The sequence below is a fragment of the Vanessa tameamea genome, chromosome 2 (genome assembly GCF_037043105.1).
Source record: "Vanessa tameamea isolate UH-Manoa-2023 chromosome 2, ilVanTame1 primary haplotype, whole genome shotgun sequence".
NCBI lineage: Eukaryota > Metazoa > Arthropoda > Insecta > Lepidoptera > Nymphalidae > Vanessa > Vanessa tameamea.
Genome location: NC_087310.1, coordinates 10,491,666 through 10,513,027, shown reverse-complemented (window position 1 = coordinate 10,513,027; position 21,362 = coordinate 10,491,666). Strand labels below are relative to the sequence as shown.

The 21,362-nt window shown below is 30.5% G+C and overlaps 2 protein-coding genes and 1 pseudogene across 2 annotated transcripts; all 3 read right to left on the bottom strand.

Annotated features, from left to right (window-relative positions):
- Window positions 1-1,911: 1,911 nt before the first annotated feature.
- On the bottom strand, window positions 1,912-3,263 carry LOC135193541 (uncharacterized; annotated as a pseudogene).
- An 895-nt stretch (window positions 3,264-4,158) lies between these two features.
- Window positions 4,159-13,802, bottom strand: LOC113401975 (lamin-C-like). The gene is made up of 10 exons (XM_026642068.2): window positions 13,238-13,802; window positions 8,260-8,392; window positions 7,527-7,725; window positions 7,154-7,275; window positions 6,860-7,000; window positions 6,288-6,493; window positions 5,876-6,131; window positions 5,526-5,747; window positions 5,352-5,444; window positions 4,159-5,226 (listed from the first exon to the last, which is right to left on the bottom strand). Exons 1-10 carry the CDS (start codon window positions 13,666-13,668, stop codon window positions 5,182-5,184), a joined length of 1,848 nt encoding a protein of 615 aa, XP_026497853.1. The 5' UTR covers window positions 13,669-13,802; the 3' UTR covers window positions 4,159-5,181.
- An 828-nt stretch (window positions 13,803-14,630) lies between these two features.
- Window positions 14,631-17,558, bottom strand: LOC113402012 (glycosaminoglycan xylosylkinase homolog). The gene is made up of 6 exons (XM_026642108.2): window positions 17,180-17,558; window positions 16,976-17,113; window positions 16,618-16,846; window positions 16,335-16,530; window positions 15,124-15,324; window positions 14,631-15,015 (listed from the first exon to the last, which is right to left on the bottom strand). Exons 1-6 carry the CDS (start codon window positions 17,477-17,479, stop codon window positions 14,802-14,804), a joined length of 1,278 nt encoding a protein of 425 aa, XP_026497893.1. The 5' UTR covers window positions 17,480-17,558; the 3' UTR covers window positions 14,631-14,801.
- Window positions 17,559-21,362: the final 3,804 nt, after the last annotated feature.

Here is a 21,362-nt window from a genome sequence, read left to right as displayed (position 1 = left end):
TCCGTGTGAAGCTAGGGTAGGTGACTCGTATTTATAATCCGAGATAACGCAGATATGTCATCATCAAATAAGATAAATAATTGGCTTCAAAAATTTCATTACCAAATAATTTTATATCAGATAAAGTAGGTTGGTTGCGTATACTGCCTAATACATAATCTGGCCATGCAACGACCAGCCAAAATTTAGAATTTGAACTTTGTTTTTATTTAATTCACTATATGTAACGGCCTTCAGCACTCCGCTTACAATCTCTTTAACTTTTCCGATTCACATCAAAATGTTATCTTTATGATGTGATAGTGTGCTAAGAAAATATTTTAAATATATCACATTACATGAGAAGTGGTCACGGCTTACAAACAGGTGACACTATGCCAACCTATATCATAAATATATATTCTCATAGATTGATTGATTTTCAATGTCGAAACTGACCAATTCAGAGAACCGCAAAATAGATATCTCGAAACTGAAGACATCGAGGAAGAACCAGATGAGGAAGCAACAGTTGACGAACTCGAAAATCGCTTGGCAATTCTACTTCACCTGGGTCTCCAACCAGAAAAAAAAAGACGAATCGTAAATCGCAAAGAATTTGCTGATAGTAAGTATTTTATCAAAACTTGAATACATTTTTTTTTTAATTGTAATTTTAAATAGATAATTAAAGTAATAATTTTACGATTCTCAGATGACTGTGACGGAGAGGCAACATAGGATTGTCTAAGAAGTGTCTTTCCAATTTTTCTTTTAAATGTTGCTTTAATTTTTTTGAGCTGTTAAAACTAAAAACAATGATTTTCATGTAATTGTTAATTAACAAATAATAATAAAATGTTGTTTGCAAAAATCGTACCTGTAATACGAATGTTAAAGACAATTTTCTAATTCATATTTATTATTGTTAAATTTGAATTTGTTTATGAAAAAACAATAAAACAAGTAACATTGAGGGTGACACTTCGATTAATTACTAATTGACAACTTTCTATAAACATTTTAACCCGTTTAAACAAGTTTTTACCACTGTTATTCAAAAAACATTATTTTTTGTTAATAACTAATTTTGCACTAAACAAAAGAGGTTGAAATTTTAATACAAGGTAAGTTATAATTATTTATACCTCCTGTCCAATTTTCAACCATCTAACAATTTTTTTCCTAAAGTTATAAACAAAAACGCTTTTCACCCTCTCAACCCCCTAGCGTTCACCCCAGAGGGTTGAAAATTGGTGATAACAAACAATAGGCATGATGACAGTACCTAAGAATCACTGAAATTATAATTTTAAATAATAATATAGGATAGAGAGACTCTAAGTAAATCATTTATTTTTAAATTACATGTGTGATTCTATTTATTATAATAAAAATACAAAACATAAGAATCCGCCATATTAGGTCAAACACAAATCAGAATCGCGTGACGTCACGCTTTTGTAATATTGTTTTGATTTGACAATTGTCAATTTGTATATCGTTCGAACTTACCTTGTTTTTACTCGTCTCGATGTTAACGTCACCGTTTATGTGATATTGCGTTGTTAAATACTATTATCTCAGTTTAAAAAAAGTACAGCAAAGAAACGTTAGCAATGGAACAAGGATTCATCAAGGCAAATAGCTCTTATTTGCTGAGAATCGACTTGTTGATGCTGGGTGGATTTTTTGCATCAAATAATGACTTCTGCTCCGCTGAGTTCCGAAATGTTAAAACTTCTATGTAAGTATTATGAGTAATAATAAGCATTAAAACACAGTGTAGTTGTTAAACTTCCATAAAGTACATACTTATAATATTTCTATTGTGAGGGTTCATGTTTAAGGTTATGTTATGAAAATACCACTTAAATATATTTTTATTTATTTTAGATCCTCTCGACCATCGTACGGTGAGGACGCTGTCAGCTATGTACATCTTAAACGTAGTGGGAACATGTGCACAGTGAGGGGCAAAATTTGTCCAGAAGCTAAGGTACATGCAAGGTTATATGCTGTCACAGTAGTGGTAGATGAAGAAGAGGAAGCTGTTATTTCCGTACAATGTAACGATTGTGTCGCTTCTAAAGGAGGCTGCAAACATGCTATAGCATTCCTCATGTGGATCCACCAGAGTGAACAGCCATCCTGTGCCACAGATGGTGCATATGAAATGTCACTGTCAGATTGATCTTCTATACACATTTTTTTCTTGATAACATGCTTGACACCACTGCTTGATATCACTGGTTTACCACAGCTTTCAATTTTAAATGGAAATGTAGCAATTGAGCAGGAATAGGGTTTCAAGGGTGATGTTAACTGGCTTACTAGCTTAATTTTTGTCTGGACAGCTTTGCTTCTAAATTTATGTGTTATATGTACTTGTACAGATTTATCAACTGATTTTGGATAGGTAGTAAGCCCTTTTTGATTTTCTTCAATTCAATTGTGTGCAAAACTAAAATATAAAAATAATTACTTAAAAAAAAATATACAAACCAGTGCCTTATGTATGTATAGTTCTACAAAAATTTTGTAACAAACTTTGTTATAATAGGATTGTTTTATGTTCTCTGTTATTGATAAAAGTAATAGGCAAATTCAATTAATATACACTTTAACCCAATAAAACAAACTTACATTATAGTGTTGGTGAGTACCTGAACTTTCTGATGAAATCCTTGCAGGTTCTAAATGTTTTGTAGGTGTACTTTTCTCTGCAAAATCTTTTTCACTTTCTTCAATTAGTATCCTTCTTTGTTTCTTAAGAACATAGGGTCGCTCTGTAGTATTAGAAGTTCGTTTTCTTCTGTCCGATTGGCATTCAAATCTTGTGGCAAAATACATCCTGACTTCATGCGTATTAGCGAAACTGAACCCATCACAAGATACTGAATATAATTTTCCATATCGTTTGGTAACTGAAACAAGAATAAATGTTTTAGGTAAGTTCTAATATACATAGAGTATTGCAGTAGTAATAAAGGAATGGAACATAACTTGAAACGTGATCGCCAATATTATTGACAATTTTCTCTAATGATCTCAAGTTTATTTAATTATTATATAGTAAATAAGAGAAATACTTACGTCGAAATGGTCTTCGCAGAAATAAAGTACAGAACTTGAAGATATAGCTGTTGGGTCTCGTCGTGCAAGATTTAGCCACATATTTCTAACTTTTTTCTTCAAAAGAACATTAATAACTTCTTCGGGGTTTTTATAGATGTATTGTTACATTGAGGAACCGCACACCATCGATACACATTAGAATTCATAATTTTCGTATGAAATAAATTAAATTACGGACGAACATGCGACCTGTCAAATGTTTACGAAAGCGTGACGTCATAGTATTCTAGCGTTTTTATACAAAATTTATTTATAAAGATCATTTTTTCCTAATAAATTTTATTTTTTTGCAGAATTAAGATTTATTTTGTATAAAGTAATAACGTAATCATCGTAGTGTAGTTTTTCAAAATCTGTCATCATGCCTATTACTGATTACTCTAAATGGTAGCTTTAGTTACTCCTTTTGTGAAGATTTAGAGTTTTTTCCACTACCGTGTTCCATGCCGGTTGTTGGTTGATTTATTGATTAAAAATGTGACAGTTTTTCACCGCCGTACGAGATACATTATATACAAAAAATAGGCACATGAACATTCAGTAGTGCTTGCCTGGTGCCTGGGTTTGAACATATCTATTGTTTGATCTAATCACATAATATTAAGTACACATAAATTATTTAAGAATGACTTATATTTTGTAAAATAATGTTCCGCTTTGTATGTATAACATGTTTTTTCAGGATGAATTATAAAATAAACTGTAGTTGTCTTTACTTTAGCTTATAAACTTTTTAATAATAATTTTTAAAAGTTAATAAAAAATATATAAGTCATAAAAATAATTGTTATATTATAATGCACTTAATTAAAAAGAATACCAATTTATTATTAAATCTGTAACTCTTGATCATTGATTGGTCAGCTACCATCGAATATGGATAATATAAATTTAAGACATATTAGTTAATGTATTTGTGGGCAACTTTTTAGAAACTACAAAATAGTTTTTAAAAAAAATTGTTTCTAAAATTTAAATTTTCTTATGATATTTTTAGCTATGCAAAGGTCGGCCGGTAGGATTTCAAAATAAAAGTCACAATGCATTAAACCTAAATAAACTTTAATTCAATATGTAATTTACACATGGAAAACATTACGGCAGGGTCGAAATAAAAAGTCACATGATTGCACTTTAAACAAAATAAAAATAATGCAATTAAATTAGATTCTATCCTCTCTGGATTTTAAAAACATACCATGTGAAAATTAATTTACCTTAAATATAAAGTTAAGACAATTCAGTGTTAATGTTAAGAAATAATATATTATTAGATTAAAGAAAAAATATGATAAGCCATTTGCATAATATTAAAAATGCTTCTTTTCTTAAAACATCATCTCTCGATTATTAACATTTTTTTGAGACTTGCACCTGCGTTTGTTAGCATTTAATAAAATGACAAATGCCACTTATTCTAAATTGACATCTAGTGTGATACGGTCAAATGTATCTTATAAGCTAAAGAAATTACTTTAATGATAGTACATAGTTACTATGAAAGTAGAAAATTAAGTAGATTTAATCTACCATTATTATATTGTTGTTGTTTTGTATGTATAGACATTAATGACTGAAATATTTTTATACCTCTAGTGCATGTGAAGGGTGGGGAAGTTATATAAAATTATAATAAATCTATACTTATATTACAGTGAACTACTATCTTCGTACTTTGTTCACAATGTCTGAGCTTGATGTGAAAAGGCCATGTGGCAGTAAAGATCTATTTATATAAAAAAAAATCATGTGATTTTGGGTGGATTACATTTAGTGATGTAAATTTTAAAATGTCGAAACTAAAACGACACTGGAAATAAATGCACAGTTGTGGCTTCATAAATAGGTAAGATTTAAATATGTCAAAATAGATTCTATATTATTCCATGATTTCTGAACCTCGCATCTTACCAATCTATCAAGTCCAACTAGCACTGTTAAACTTGTGTTACGTAGGTATGTTAAAATAAAGCCCACAGGGCGAAATTCAAACCTAAGGAGTAGTGAGGCACCTTGTAATAAAAACTTTAGCGCCACCAAAACGCGGCGATTTGAGTTGATATGTTACATAATGCGGCAATTCTCTTCTCCTTCGCGAATTTCTCCGAGCTGGAATAAATAGAAAGATAGTTAATGCCAATTTATCTGTAAAGCCTTACGTTCTGCATTATATGTTTATATGAAGTTATTTTATACCACAACACATTTATTAAAGTATTACAAATATAAAGTACCTGTTCACGGCGAGGGAATTTATGCGCAAGCTCGCGATGTCGCTGTGCGCTTGTACTAATCTGTCGCCGCTGTCGCTCCGAGACTGCTACTTCCTGTAATTTAATATTTAGATATATAAAATTGTTTCTAGCTCATGAATTATTATATTGTAGGGGTGAGATGTTTGCTCATACCTCCTGGTCGTTGTTAAACAGCGTGGTCGTGAAGTTGTCTGCGACAAACCATTTCTGTCCCTTCATGACGATTTCTCGCGGGGGATCGTGGTCTGCCCCGGCGTCCGCTGACCACACAGTCGCGATCGCACCGGGTTCAAGTTTTACAGTGCGATGGAACTTGAACACTGTTTCTTGGTCTCCAGCCTTCCGGATGATTTGAAATCCACCTAAGCTTAGTTCCTGTTGAAATTGTAATATAGAAAATGTTGTTATTTTTCTTAGAAGTTATATTTTAAAACTATAAAGACTTTATTGTATGTTAAATATTATTAAACTTTAAATGGTAGATTGTTTCCTATATTGTGTACCTTCTTTCCCTTGTTCTTGATCTTAACGAAGCTACCATCGGGGCAAGCCTCGGCAACTTCTAGATCTCCTTTAGCGCTGGAAGTGACACTGAAGTCCTGTAGACTGCGTTCTTCGCTCTCATCGAGCAGAGTACGCTTGCGAGCAGCTCGTAGAGGAGTGGCGCGTCGGCCGGGGGTGATGCGGCCTCCGCTAGCTGATGTTGCGCTCATCGATGCCCGAGAATCGCGTCCAGGCGACTGGGATGTGAGATTTAACCTATTACAGGAATAATGCTGATTTAGTTAATAATAATAAAGCCGGAATTAATGTATATTTTAGAACTTGTGAATGTTACAAAAATAATTTAACATTTGTAACTGTGAAGCATGAAATGTATCTTAATAAGGAGTAAATTCAATTATTATTGTTAACCTGTCTTCCTCGCCCTCGAGGAGTGCACGGTATGTAGCGATTTCGTGGTCTAACGATATCTTGATGTCCATCAACGTAGCATACTCTCGCAGTTGAGCTGCCATTTCGTCTCGCAGACGCGCAAGTTCTTGTTCAAGAGAAGCTAAGTCCTCAGCGTGACGCGCGCGTTCCGACTCCAGTTGGCGCTCCAATTCACGGCAACGATTCTGTTTAATATAAAATTGGTTTTGCAATTAAAAAACAATACAAATAGCAAGTGAATTCCGATGTTTCATAAAAACAAAACTAGTATAGGAGTGAATATAAATGATGATGAAATCAATGAGATGTATTAGCTCGATTTGAAAAATATGTTACGTGTTTGTTAGACTATTTATTGAGAAAAATTGCAGACAATATATCATCACGCTTTGACCCATGAAGGCACAGCAGTAACGTGGGTGATATTACGAGAATGAAGGTGAATCTTATTTGATAATTATGTAACAAATATATAAGAAATTTAAAAGGATCCCACCTTAGGTGGCTGCTATATATATAAATATTAATTCATACAAAAATATATTACTTACACTAAGTGAAGCATTCTTGTTCTCAAGGTCGTTTAGCGTGGAGTTGAGGCTGTCGATACGCGTGCGCATGGTACGCAGCTCTTCCACAGCAACCGTCGCTGCGCTACTGTTGCGATGCGCAGCAGATTGCAAGTTCTTCATCTAAAGAAGAATTAATGTTATTTTATAAGAAATATAATAAATATTTCGTCAGTCAGCCACTTTACTTACACCCAATTATGACAAAGAAAAAAGTAGGTTAGAGAAATAAAACATCTTAATAACATAAGTAGCCATACATAATTCTAAAAATACCTTATTTTCATAGAGGGCTTCAATTTCATCGCGATTAGCCTTAATGTTAGCTTCCTGCTGCTCACGCAGTTCTTGCAGGCTCTGTTGTAGTTTAGCCTCATATTGTTGAGCAAGACGACCATCTGTGAGTTAAATATTTTCACTTTAAGTTAACATATTTTATTATTATATTTTATATAAATACTATTTATATTAAAGTTTACCATTAATAAGCTAAATTGTTTATCCAACTATTAGCCATAAAAGTATTGTTGTTTTAATAGAATGAAAAATCAACCTTTTTGCTTTGGCATTAATATTGAAACCTATATTATTATATCTTAATCTATTTAGTTTTACTTAAAAAAACATATTTAAAAGAATTATAACTTACCAATTTCGGATATTTCGACTTGACGTCTGGTACGAGTCTCGTGCAGCTCCTGCTGGAATACTTGCTCCTTGAAAGATAATTCCTCGCGTAGACTCTGCACAGTGTTCTCCATGTCGATGCGACAAAGCATTTCTTCTTCGAGAGTCTTGCGGGTATCGGCGTACACTTTACGAAGCTTCTCAAGTTCTTTAGCCAGTTCCTACAGAAAATAAAAAATAAGTTAATGCTAATATCGCTTCTGGTTGAAATTAGTTTAACATGTGTACTTATTTCATTGACTGGTGAGCCAAATATTTTACGACGATATATAAATCTTCAAGTGATTATTAAAACAGCTGTACAATGTTCCAAATCAATTGGATGGAACATACATTAATTTAATCACATTATATTGTTTGAAACATATATATAATAATTACACATAATTAATAAAAATGTCAAATTTTAAACTGCAATTTATTAACATTAAACCTAAAAATAATAACAACTCAATACTGTTTATTTATTTTTTTTTAATTATTTCGAACAATGTCTAATATAAACTGGGTATCCTGTACAACAATTTTAATATATTTTAATGCAGTTGATAGTGACGCTCTTTATCATTTTTAAGTAAAACTGGTTTATCTATATCAACTTTGCTAATGCTTAGTAACTTTAGAAATGAAAAAGTTTGCATTGGTATTATTGTCGATTAAATCGATTTATAAATGAAAATTAATTAAATACAAACCCTGGCCTCATCCTGCGCCTTCTTCTTGTCAGCAAGGGCAGTATTATATTTATTGCTTTCTTCCGTAAAGCGAGTTTCATAATGGCGCGCTAAATTTTCTGCTTGTTGACAATCCTTCGTCTTCTTCTCCAAACTGAAGAAAAAGATTAAAAAAATAAATAAAACTTGAAAAAATGAATCGTTACCAAAAATTATCTTGACACACATATATTTATATATGGCGAACGATTAAACACATAACTTGCTCTTGTAATTACATTTTATTATAAGGTGAACATTTTTATGATTCAGTCGAATTAAAAACATACGTTCTACATTATTAAAATTTGTTTTCGTTTTTGTTCTAAAAATAATAATAAAACACATTTCAATATATATTCATTTCATTTAGCGATTATATTTATCCAGTACATAAAAAATGTACTTAATCATTGTTTTCTTTTTAAACGTAATATTTTATGTTCCCCTATTATTTACGTAAGCTGGTTGCGTGACTTTTGCCTAATACGTCACAGGGCGCTTCATCGTGAAAATAGAACGTAGCAGCGTCCACACTTTGAAAATAACTATAATAATACATATAAACACGGTAGCGTCACTTTTAATTAGAATACGAACAACTTAGTTAATGTGTGCGTTTCTACATATTATATTTTAAAATTCACGAATATGTAATTGTCGAATTAAATTATAATAACAATGAGCGTTTATAATGTAAAAGAACCATAAGGATATTTTTTTAATATGAGTAGCGATATTTATTGAAATAAAACTTATGATATTAATAACTTTGAATTATAAATTAACAACATACAAAGTATATTTTATATTTAATAAAATGTTATCATTATGTACGACATGATTGCTTGGTTGCAATTTTGATAACAGAGCTTAAGAGATATAAACGGCGCCCATACGACTAATAATGTATTAATATTCTTTATTCTTTATGACACGACTTTATTCAAGCCCCACTGGGGCCACTCATCAGATATTCTGTCAGCGATGTTACTACGTAATTACGTAAATTACGTATTAATACGTAAAGAATTTAAGAATTTAATAGTAACGTAACTAAAAATATCTATAACATATATTTCTGTTTAAACTTTATTAGTAAACATTAAAGAACAATGGGAAATACCTATATCGGATTTTATGACGTTTTTTTTATGTTCAATATTTGTCTATGGGATTTTACCTCGACGGTAGTCCTGTTTTAATTCACACTAAAAATATATCCACCCTTATGGGTAACGAATCTACGTGGTAACGAAACTTGTGAATTTGTCACTAGTTCTTCTATAAAATTTTACCGGTGTTGTATACACATTTATTTTCCGATTGTCAGCGATTTTAATATTTATTTAATATTTCTGTAGAATATAATGTTCTTTTGAATATATAATGGGACGATTTTTTGACTATATAAACGTAAACGAATTCGAAAGTGTAATATTAGAATATTTTTTTATATTTATTACTCGATAACTTTGCCAAAAGGAAATTTATTTTAATAAATTTATTTTATAAATGGTTAATTAATTTGAGGCGGTTCCAATGAAATACAGTAAAAAATTACACCACTCGTGATGTTTTTCTAAGCGGCATTATCTAATTTGAGCAACGCGTTAAGATACCCGTTGTTAATATGAAACTATAACAGTAAGGTATAGTTAATTTAACGGTTAATGGTATCATAAATCATACAAAAAATACGTAATTTAGATACTTAACTATTATCGTCAAAAATTTAAGTAGCGATGTTGATTAATTTGGATTATAAAATATAACACAAATCCTATTGTTTATTTTTACTAAAATTATACCAGCTGATTATGATAATTCCATAAGCAGTTTTTCAAGTAAAGGTATAAAACGGCGCTGAAGTTCTATTAAGTTACACAAATAGTGTAACCTGATAGAAGGTCGACCTGTATTAATGACATATTACTTGAGCATATGCGAGAGCACTATGACATAATGCTTTAAGTATTTATTTGTCAATGATATACGAAAAGCGATTTGTTCATAAAATGAATCGAGTGCTCAAAAGGTCTGTAAAAACGATGATCTCATTCGGCTTTCCGTCATTATTAATTCATCATTCGAAAGAAGACAGCATTATTTAAAAAAAACATTTATAGGTAAAGACTAGTGTCAACTTTAAAATGCAAAATTTATAAGTTATTTCTTCGTAGAGAAAAGAGCATGTTTTTATAGAACTCGACATGTGTTTAATTCGATTTTATATTTAGATATAGGTACTTTATATCTACAATAATTTGCTAGCAATGCGGGGGAGCGCAAATACTACATGACTAAAAGCATTTTTAAATCATCATACGTGTTTAAATAATTTTAAAGTTTTAAATATATATTTATTTTTTTCGGTGTAATAATCACGTTGCCTTATAAACTTGTTTTCGTTTTACGTGAAGGAATCTTAACGTCACGGTTATTTTAACAATAATTACGTCACCTCTAAAGTTAATATCATATTCTCGCATACTCAAATGACCAAATAACAATAAACTCAAGAAAAAATCTTAATTTTTCATCAAATTCTGTAATCGGTTATTTTGGTGTATCTAGTTTAAGTTTAATCTATAAATAGATTTACTAATAATTTTCGGCAACTTGTCTATTCGACTGATAATCAACACACAGAGTAACAACACAGAATTCGTCTGTAAGTCGAATGGTATGCATTTTATTTCCTTTAAAAGTAAAATATATATGTGTAACAATTTTCAACGTATGTTACCTATTCAAGTAAATATAATTTTGTAACAAAGCGAAGCATTTAACAGCTTGATGATTAACGATTTTTCATCGAAATTATTTTTTTTAGCGGTAAAACACAAAAATGTTTTTGCTCTAGTAGGATTATCGTAATTATCGTATCGTATCGTAATTCGAGAAAAGCCGGGAAGCAAATGACAAACGATTAAATATTGGCAATTGTAGTCGGAATAAACATCGGCCGTTTGTTACTTTACTAAGTTTTCATTTACTTACAAATTCTAACAATACACTAGTATTCTTAAAATAATATTTTTGATAATCTTAACTAGATTATCCATTATTTAATAATTAACGGAACTTTAATTTTATCATTTACTTAACACTTTTTCATTTTTAAAATCATGACGACTTAGTACACTTAAATTCCGTAGGCGTAAAGCCTTGTGGGGGCAAGTGTGTCGCGGTCGTCAGGGTCAACATAGGTCAATCAAGGTAACTTAACGTCCTCATATTATTGTTACAGAAATGACCTTACCGATTTTTAAAAAAATTATTTTAATGCAAGTCATATAAAGCTGCGACGAAAGCGCAACAAATGATTTGAAAATAAAAAAATATATTTAGAGTTCCTTTGCCTTTCTAAACAATATTTGTAAAATATTTAAAAAGTTGATTATTGCTTTGTATATTATGATTGGTGTCTCCTGATAATTTCTTTATTAACTTTTTCTTATTTTCAGGAACATAAAAACTGATTAATATTAAACCTACTATCAACATGTGATAATAAAATAATCACATTGCTTAAAATTATCAAGTAATATTATAAAGTCATTCTTAGAGGATATAGCATTGTACTGCTAACCAGGGCAAGGTGATTGCAAATACAGAATGATTAAGAGTGCACAAGTATTTGTGAAAAATATTTAGTTCACAGTTTTGGAACAAAAACACAAAATAAATTTAATGATAGAGATATTAGAATATCTTAAATAAATATTAAACGAGTTAGGTTGTTGCAATGAGATTAATAATTTAATAAACTTTAGTTTGCTCTAACAGTTTAGGAGTCATTGAGTTAATAGATAAATGTTCAGAACTAAAGACAGATGCTGAAAATTTTATACAAAAAAATGTTCCATGCACAACATCAATGTTTATGTTTGATGTTATTTATTTAACAAAAAACTATTTTGAATAATTTTCCAGTCCAGTAGATCACATAGTTACACAAAAAAGCATTTTGAAAGTACTAGTAGTATTAATTTAGCTATTATATTATATTGAAAATTTTGTTATTAGTTTTGATTTGGTAATCCAAGGGCCTTATAATTGACAAATATTCGATAAGAGTTTAAGCAAAAGTACTTAATGTCCCTTGTTGAAAGTTGAAAATATATTTCACTATTGAAAATATTTATTGTTGTTTGAAAAGTTGTGATTGAATTATTTATATAAAGTCATACACATACAATGCTAATAATTACACTAACAAAAATTATTAGTAATTAGTAATAATAGCTTTTTTGTGAACACTTCAAAAACTATTAATTAATAAAAATGTATAAGCTCATAATGATTTTGTACATTGAAAGGGACTTAGGTGTTAAAATAAATGTAAGACTAGTTATTGGGCTATTGGAGGTTAAGTTTTAGTAAATAGCAATTAATATTGAATTTAGAATAAACACACTTAGATATAAATTGAGGAAATCCTTAAATATATTGTAATTTAATATCTTGCAGTTTGTATAAAGTAAATAATGGAACTATGTTTATCTACATTCGACCTATTATAAGAAATACTATTACCTTGACTCAAATAGATTTATAAATAGGTCATCATTTTTTCTGAGACTACGGTCTTTGTTAAGTTTTATACTATATAATATTTTATATATTCAATTGTTTTGAATTGCTTTGTTTACAAACAAATCAACAGTAACATGCTTGTTGAGAAGTAAATAACGAATTTACCCAACATTAGTTATATGTGAATGTCTAATGTTGTATATGATTGGATTGTTATATTGAGCTATGATGTCACTGTGTCGTAAAGGCGAGGTCGCCCGAACGCTCGTCATTCCGTGCTCGATCCGAAACGACGTTGATGACGTAAACTATGCTAAGGTTAGCCGGAAGAAATTCTTAAAATATACAGAATGTGGGTTTTTAAACCTTAGGTTTAAATACCAGATTAGATAAATATATAATTAAAATAAAATCTTACTGTTTCTTAAGGTCGTCGTTTTCTTCGTACAACCTCTTCAAATCGATTTCCAATTTAGCTTTTTCCCTTGACGTATCATCTAATAATTTTCGGGCATCTTGGAGCTCATGCTCGTACATACCCTTTATATTAGATACCTCGCGTGTGACCACTTCCTGTGTAGTTTGTATTTCTCGACGCAGACCAGAGTTCTCACTCTCAAGTTGACGAACTTTATCAATATAGGCCGCGAGACGGTCATTAAGATTTTGTAAAGCATCTTTCTCCTGTAGACGTGTGTGTCTTGTTGGACTCAGTGGGCTGTTGGGCCGGCCGGCAGAGCTAGAAGGGCGGCTACCAACAGGAGTGCTTGACTGAGGAGGTATTGGCACTGACGACACAACACTTATATTGGTTGAAGATGTAACAGTCTTTTTCGATTTAGAGGACATTTTGAAGTGTTTTTTCTGTCACAACAAAAACAAATACACAATTATTTCTTCACACAAGCCAACTAACGGCGGCAAGCGCAGATCTCGATTTCTTCACAAGTTTTACAACCTGTAAACCCAAGCTTAAATGATCACGTGACCATTGAGTCATAACAAAATGTTGCCCTTATCAAAACCGATAATTTATTTAAGTCTTAATCTAAATTTTAATAATAATCGATGTTATTACTTTTAATAATTCTTAATCACTCTGTACTTAAATATGAGTATACACCGAAATGGAATTATGATATTTAATGTACTTCTAGAGTTTGCAGTAATGATTTTATATTTTAATTTTAAAGTGGAATAGCATATTTTTGTTGTGCATTGTGCAAAAAAATCGGTTTTTGTAAAATTTATCAAAATAATCAGTCGAACAGAATTAATTTAACTTTGAAATGAGACATAATAGAATAGTTTATTTGATTGTTTAAGAAATAATTATCCATAATCTAATAAAACGCAAAAAATACGATTAAGTATAAGACAATGTTTATAGAATAACATATATAATAATCTCTCGTGTGTGTTTTCAATTCCTTATAAGTAAAATATAACAACACCCACTCAAATAACTAAACTTTCAATAAATTAAAGTAATTTCTCCAGGATCTTTCTACAATTTATAATGCTATTCGACTCAGGTTTTTGCAAATGTAAGCAACTGCTACTTCTATTAAGTTTGTTAAATATCACGAAATGGTTTGAAGCTAGGAGCTGGAAACCCTTGATACAATATTTATGATCGTACAGTGCGTACACTCTACTTTACTCACCAGTTTCAGTTTATATGTATTATCAATGCTACTCACGCACCGTGTTGATTTTTAAAATATAATGGATCAAATTTCAAAACTTATATAATTAATTTCGTAATAGTAATGCTTATTTATTTTTAAATTATAAACAAAACGAGTAGATAAATGTTGTTTAATATAAACAATTTATTTATTTAACTTGTCATACAAAATTATTTGAAAAAAACAATTATAACTTTGTACATGTGTTTGTTTTTTTCAGTACTCTAGTAAAATATTTTGGATATGGCACTTAAATTTGAGTGACCAAGATAACAATCTGCAAAAAGAAATCTATGCCAGCCAGTTTTTCAGAACCTTGGCCCTGCTGTATTTGCCAATACAGTATTGTACAGTAGCATAAACTTTAAGCAATCTTCGCTCAACAGCTTTAAAATGTTCTTCTGTAGCTAACTTTTGACCTTGAAGAGCAGCTAATTGCTTGATCGTATTAGTCAAAGAACCACCAGAAACCATTTCTAATTTTTGCCAAGTAGATGGTGAAATCCTATGATAAAATTGAATAAACAAATTTATTTAATTATTTACTGATACAAAAATAATTGAATATAAAAAAAACACTATATAATTCTGTAAAAGTTTTTGTGTTACTTACATACAACATTGGTAAAGAGGTGCTAAAATATCCAACTCATCTACTGCCGGATTGCCTAAGCCTTTACCATTATCTAATAGAATTATTTGATCTTTGTACACCTCAAAACGATGTCTATCTCCATTTTGTATTAAGAAATCAAATATGGCAACATCTATTAAATTAAGCAATAGTTTTGTACTCATCGATCCCTTCACCTTCCTAAAAAGAAACAAAAATGCATCATAAAAATACTTTTGTAGAAAATATTTTCTACAATTGCATATTGATTTAATGGTTTTATTTAATAATAAATAAAACAATTTACAGATCGTTTTACTCTCGCACCTCTACACGTTAAATTATATACATGCTTCAGGGAAGCTTACAAGATATCTTTGTTTGCGTGAGACAATTAAAAGAGACAACAAAAAGTACAAAATATTTTAAATTTTTGTTAAATTTATTTTATAAGCGATACCTATGTGCGATATACATGTAGTTGTGTTGTCTATTAAATTGACACACTCAAGCACAATAAGGCATCTTGCAAGCGCAAGGGTCACTCTCTCATACAAATGCACACTGGCAATAAATTAATAGGAGTGCCTTTGTGAATGATTATATATTTGTTTACATTAACATTTTCTTTTTACATTAACAGCCTGTAAATTTCCCACTTTCTGGGCTAAGGCCTCCTCTCCCTTTGAGGAGAAGGTTTGGAGCATATTCCACCACGCTGCTGCAATGCGTGTTAGTGGAATACACATGTGGCAGAATTTCATTGAAATTAGACACATGCAGGTTTCCTCACGATGTTTTCCTTCACCGCCGAGCACGAGATGAATTATAAACACAAATTAAGCACATGAAAATTCAGTAGTGCTTGCCTGGGTTGGAACCCGAAATCATTGCTTAAGATGCACGCGTTCTAACAACTGGGCCATCTCGGCTCTTATATTTGTTTAATATGATTTAATAGATATATATTTGTTTAATTTATATTCATTAAATCGTGAGTTGGTACAGATTTTACTTGAATGTATGGCTATAACCTATTCCAATGGCTCAAGTAGAGATAAGCATACCTTAGATTCATAATTAAATTCCATGCAATTTGTTGTTAATAACTCTGGTATATTATGCACTACGAACTGTTTAATTATATTATATCTTTTTTTTATAATACAACACTATTCCACATAATCCATTTTATTCCCTGCTATACTTACTTACAAAAGGCATTATCAATTTCCCATTCCATTTTTCTATTACTATAAGACCGTCTCCAGGGTGACTTATGAATTTTAAATTGTTTGTCTAAATATAAAATTGCTGCACCTTCAATTTCTCCATTTTGGTCAGGACAAACAGTTTCATTTTTTCTACAGTAAAAACATTTACCATATATACATAATGATCCACTATCTAGAATATAAAATCACTTAAAATTACTGTTGGCTATTTTAGTGTAAATACAATCCCTTAATAAAAAGAAATTAATATAATTGTTACCATTTTTTATCATAGTTTTTTTCAATCCCATAGTTGCAAAGGGTACTATATCTTTATGGAGGTGTATACGTCGAATTATAGAGGGGGCAATCCATTTAAAGTTTAAAACCATTGCTAGGTAATATGCAAATACTTCAGAGTTGTGTCGGTCAAAACCAGCATAAATGTTACCATTAACCACATGATTTAAATTGTACCGTTTAGGCTTGAAAAATATTTTCTGTTTTCCCTTAAAAAAATAAAATGGTCTATTGTATATATCTGTACCTCAGTAGGTAACAATGTTGATGCTGTAATTTTACATCAATTATCTAAAAATATAATTTGTATTTGATTAGATTGTTCTACTTGAACTTACCTCGAGTAAAAGTAATAGTTTAAGCTGTGTTCCTTTTGGAGCATTATCAACTAAAGCTATCTGTGTGGTTTGTATTGCATGTAATATTTTACCAGCAGCTCCATTTTCATGAGGAAATAATGAATCTTCACTAATCCACTAAAATAAAAAATCACTGCATAGAACTTAAATAAATGCAAATATTAATAATTATAATTTACATACATTTTGAGTCTCACTCCATATTGATTCAGTTTTGTCATTTTTAGTGGTGTTAAATGATGATATGAGATTTTTTTGTTTTAATGCAAACTTGGAATTTATGCTTTTATATTGATTAGGCAAATAATTGAGATAGTCATAAATCTCTTTGAACACACTCGGAGTTAGGTCTATGTTTATGCTTGGTACGTTAAATGTATGAGATTTCAAGCCAACCGTGTTAAGAGTGTAAAAAAAAAATATATTAAGTGCTACGAGAACAAGCAGGAATAATGAGAATCCAAAAGCATAATTCATCGACATTATTGACAGTAACGATTTGGTTTTAAAACACTTTTAATAATCTTATAAACTCCATATGACTTAAGTTTATTGATTTATTTTTTTAATAATTGAAAAATAAATAAAATATACATGATTAGGGTAGGCTTAAGGAATATAATTTGTGCTTGAGTAAATTATTCATTTCCCTTATCGATAGGCAGAAACTTTAATTCATAAATTGTATATTTAATTGTAATAAATTACAACAAATTAAAATTCTGTTTCTTTTGTATTTGACAATAGATAACATTTGGCACTGACTATAATTTTTCTGACGTTTGACATCTCAACGTCGAAAGCTAATGTTCATGTCGTTCGGCTTAGTCTGATGAAGTATTCTTGAGTGTATAGAGTAGAATATTTTAATATTGCAAAAATATTCCACACAAAATACAAAAAAAAAAACCAATGAAAATAAAATAACAATTTCACTAGTCACGTCATTTTATTTATAACATCCCTGTAACTATTTAATATATCCCATAATTCTTTCTTAACTAAATTTACTTATATACTTTTTTATTATCCGTAGCAGACTTGATTATGGTAGCTTTTTGTACGATATCGGTCTAAAGAGTCACCTAAGTAAGTTGGACAAAGTACAAAATCAGGCAATGCGAGTTATTGGTGGATTTATCAGAACCACACCGATTCATGTCATGGAGAGCGAATTGTATATTTAACCTCTTAATATCCGTAGGGAATACCTTGCTGGTAAGTTTGTGCTAAAATCTAGATCTATGGAAAATAACGTAACTGTTAAAGTTATAGAAGATTTAAACAATAGTTGTCGTAATTATTATTGGAGAAATAAAAAACTTCCTTTGCTCGTTATAGTCTACGGGAATTTATGCCATTATTCTGTTAAATCAAATAAAAAATTACAATGTCATTCTCTCCATACATGAGTCGATGGTATAGACCTAACTAAAAATATAATATCAGATGTAGAAGGATTAGCGATTTTAAAATCATTATATAAAAAATCTGATATTTTAAATAGATGTTGGACATTTCTGAATACCCACTATAAGCCGTTTTACAAACTTTTTACTGACGGATCTAAAGGTAAATTTGGTTCAGGAGCAGCTATCTTTGATCCTCAGACAGATATTAAGATCAAATTAAAAATTAAGGCAGACGTATCTATTATGCATAGTGAGCTTATTGCAATTTCAGAATCACTTTCATATGAGATATCCAGTTCCGGAAGTCAGTTTGTTATACTGTCTGATTCAAAGAGCGCTCTTCTTCATTTGGCTCGGTTAACCTCGACCTTTTCGAGGATACCCGATAGCCTATGATATTTTAGAATCCATATGCAATAGTTAAAATGCAAATAAAACTGTGATAATCCGGTGGATACCTTCACATATCGGAATCTTGGGCAACGAGGAAGCTGACAAAGCTGCAAAACAAGCTGTTGATGACGGAATTCCTTATCATTGCATACCTTTACATACTGAAATTTTAAGTAAGGTCAAGAAAAAATGTAAACAAAATTGGCAGGAATATTTTGATGAGCGGTTGCGACATAAAGGTATATGGTACAAGACAATTGTATGTGAACTTCCTCATTGTCCATGGTTTCAAAAAATTAAAAGCAGCAGGAAAAATATAGTGGCAATTATGAGACTTCGTTCCGGTCATATTCCGTCTAACAAGTTTTACTTTATGATGGGCAAAACAAATACTTATAAATGTGTATTATGTAACTGCATGGATGATATTTATCATCGATTGATGGAATGCGCGCGGAATGCGTCGTTCCGACCCCGTTTATTAAAATCATATGATGTGGGTATATGTAATAGCTTACTCGCAGTACCATCGTCAAAAGAAGCTAAGCTATTATTTAAAATATGTGAATAGAAGTTTTTTAATAATTCCTTATATAAAAAGAAAAGAACAGATTATTGATGTATAATATTATTATATTAAGGAAGTCATATTAAGTTTATTAGATTCTAAGTTGGTTTGATTTTTATTATTGTGTTTTGATATTGTGTTTTGCTTGTACGGAGGTGACATAGTCAATCTGATGACTAAACTCCCAGGTATAATAAAAGATTTAAAAAAAAAAAATTCATTCTCTATTTAACCCCATCATTGGATGAATTTTCTAATAAAAAACGATGAAGAAATTTTATTTTACTCTTAAATATAGATTTCCATATTCGTAACTTTTAAAAATGGCGAAATTCCATACAATCTTTCATCCCAAGTTTCATCCCCCTATTTAATGAATTTTCAAAAAAAATCATTACTAACTCTCTTTAACTCATTAAAATAAGCCTAAATACAAATTTCCATATTTCTAATATCAAAAATGACGAATTTGTATACAAACTTTCATCTGCCAATCAACCTTCTTAGGAGATGAATTTTGAAAAATCTTTTATTACGGCTCATATACCTTCGACAAGGTATTCCTGTGAAAAATTTTAACCTGTTAATTTGTGCATTGTGTGTTAGTCAAGACAGTTTAAAATTTTATAACGTAGAATATATGTATATTTATAAATCTTACATAAAAATAAATATGTACAAAGAACAGTAAAATCTAAACAAACTCATAATAATATTCTTATTATTACAAATAATATACCTACTGTTATTCTCAGACTTACAATTATAATTTACAACTCATAAGACCAGAAAAGTACCTGTTTTTGTAGAAGTGCTACAGTGGAACTATTGATAAAACTTGTGTATTGCTTTTGAACATAAATAAAATATCTTTGGCTTAACTGAAACTTAGGCAGACAAACTCGATTCATTGCATATAGTCATATAAATTTTATAGAAACATAGATATGCTGTAAGGCAAGGGCGACCAACTAGGCAGAGGGGTGAGATGAGGATGAACCCCGAACCGTTTACAAACATGATTAAGAATTTCAAACTGTGGATTAGACTGGATACGGAATCAACAGATCAGGATGTGTATTATCTATCTATCTATGTGTATATATATATATCTATTGAATGATTTGACAAAATGATCAACATCTACGGTGTGTAAATTTCCCACTGCTGGGCTAAGGCCTCCTCTTTATTTTGAGAATCTTCACATGTTGGATTCACATGTGGCAGAATTACATTGAAATTAGACACATGCAGATTTCCTCACGATGTTTTCCTTCACCGCAGAGCACGTGATGAATTATAAACATAAATTAAGCACATGAAAATTTTGTGATGCTTTCCTGGGTTTTAACCCGCAATCATTGGTTATGATGTATAATGTACACGTTCTAACCACGGGGCCATCTCGGATTATCGTAAAATGATCGGTAGATATAAAAATATTTAGTATTATGATCATAAATTATAAAGAAAACTTAACTTATGTTATTTATTTATTTATTAATTTGTAGAAGTACCCCCCGGACGACAATTTTCTTTAACTACGCTCACGTAGTATATATATTAAGCTATATCTCAAAAAATGAGCAACATATTAAGAGCGCTTATTCGTAACGTAAACAAATTAAGTACACTCTATATTCCCTTAATCTTATAGTATGAGGATGCAGCAATCCTGACACGATCAGAGCGAGTGTTTAATTTGACCATCAATAAGTAAGTGTGATGCTTCTATGTTGAATAAAGGAATTTTGAGTTTGAGTTTGACACAAAAATACAATTTTTGACCACTCAGGAGGACAATCCGCTATGAAAAAAGGATACACGGGACTGGCATATGTAGTCTTTATCTATTGGCGTAGAAAATCCTAGATTTTATATTTAAGGATACTTGATAAAATCGTTTATTCGCAATTTGGTTCTATAAATATTATTTATTGTTTGTTTTTTAATAATAAGTGCTAACCTTCTCCTAACATACCCCGTAGTTTTC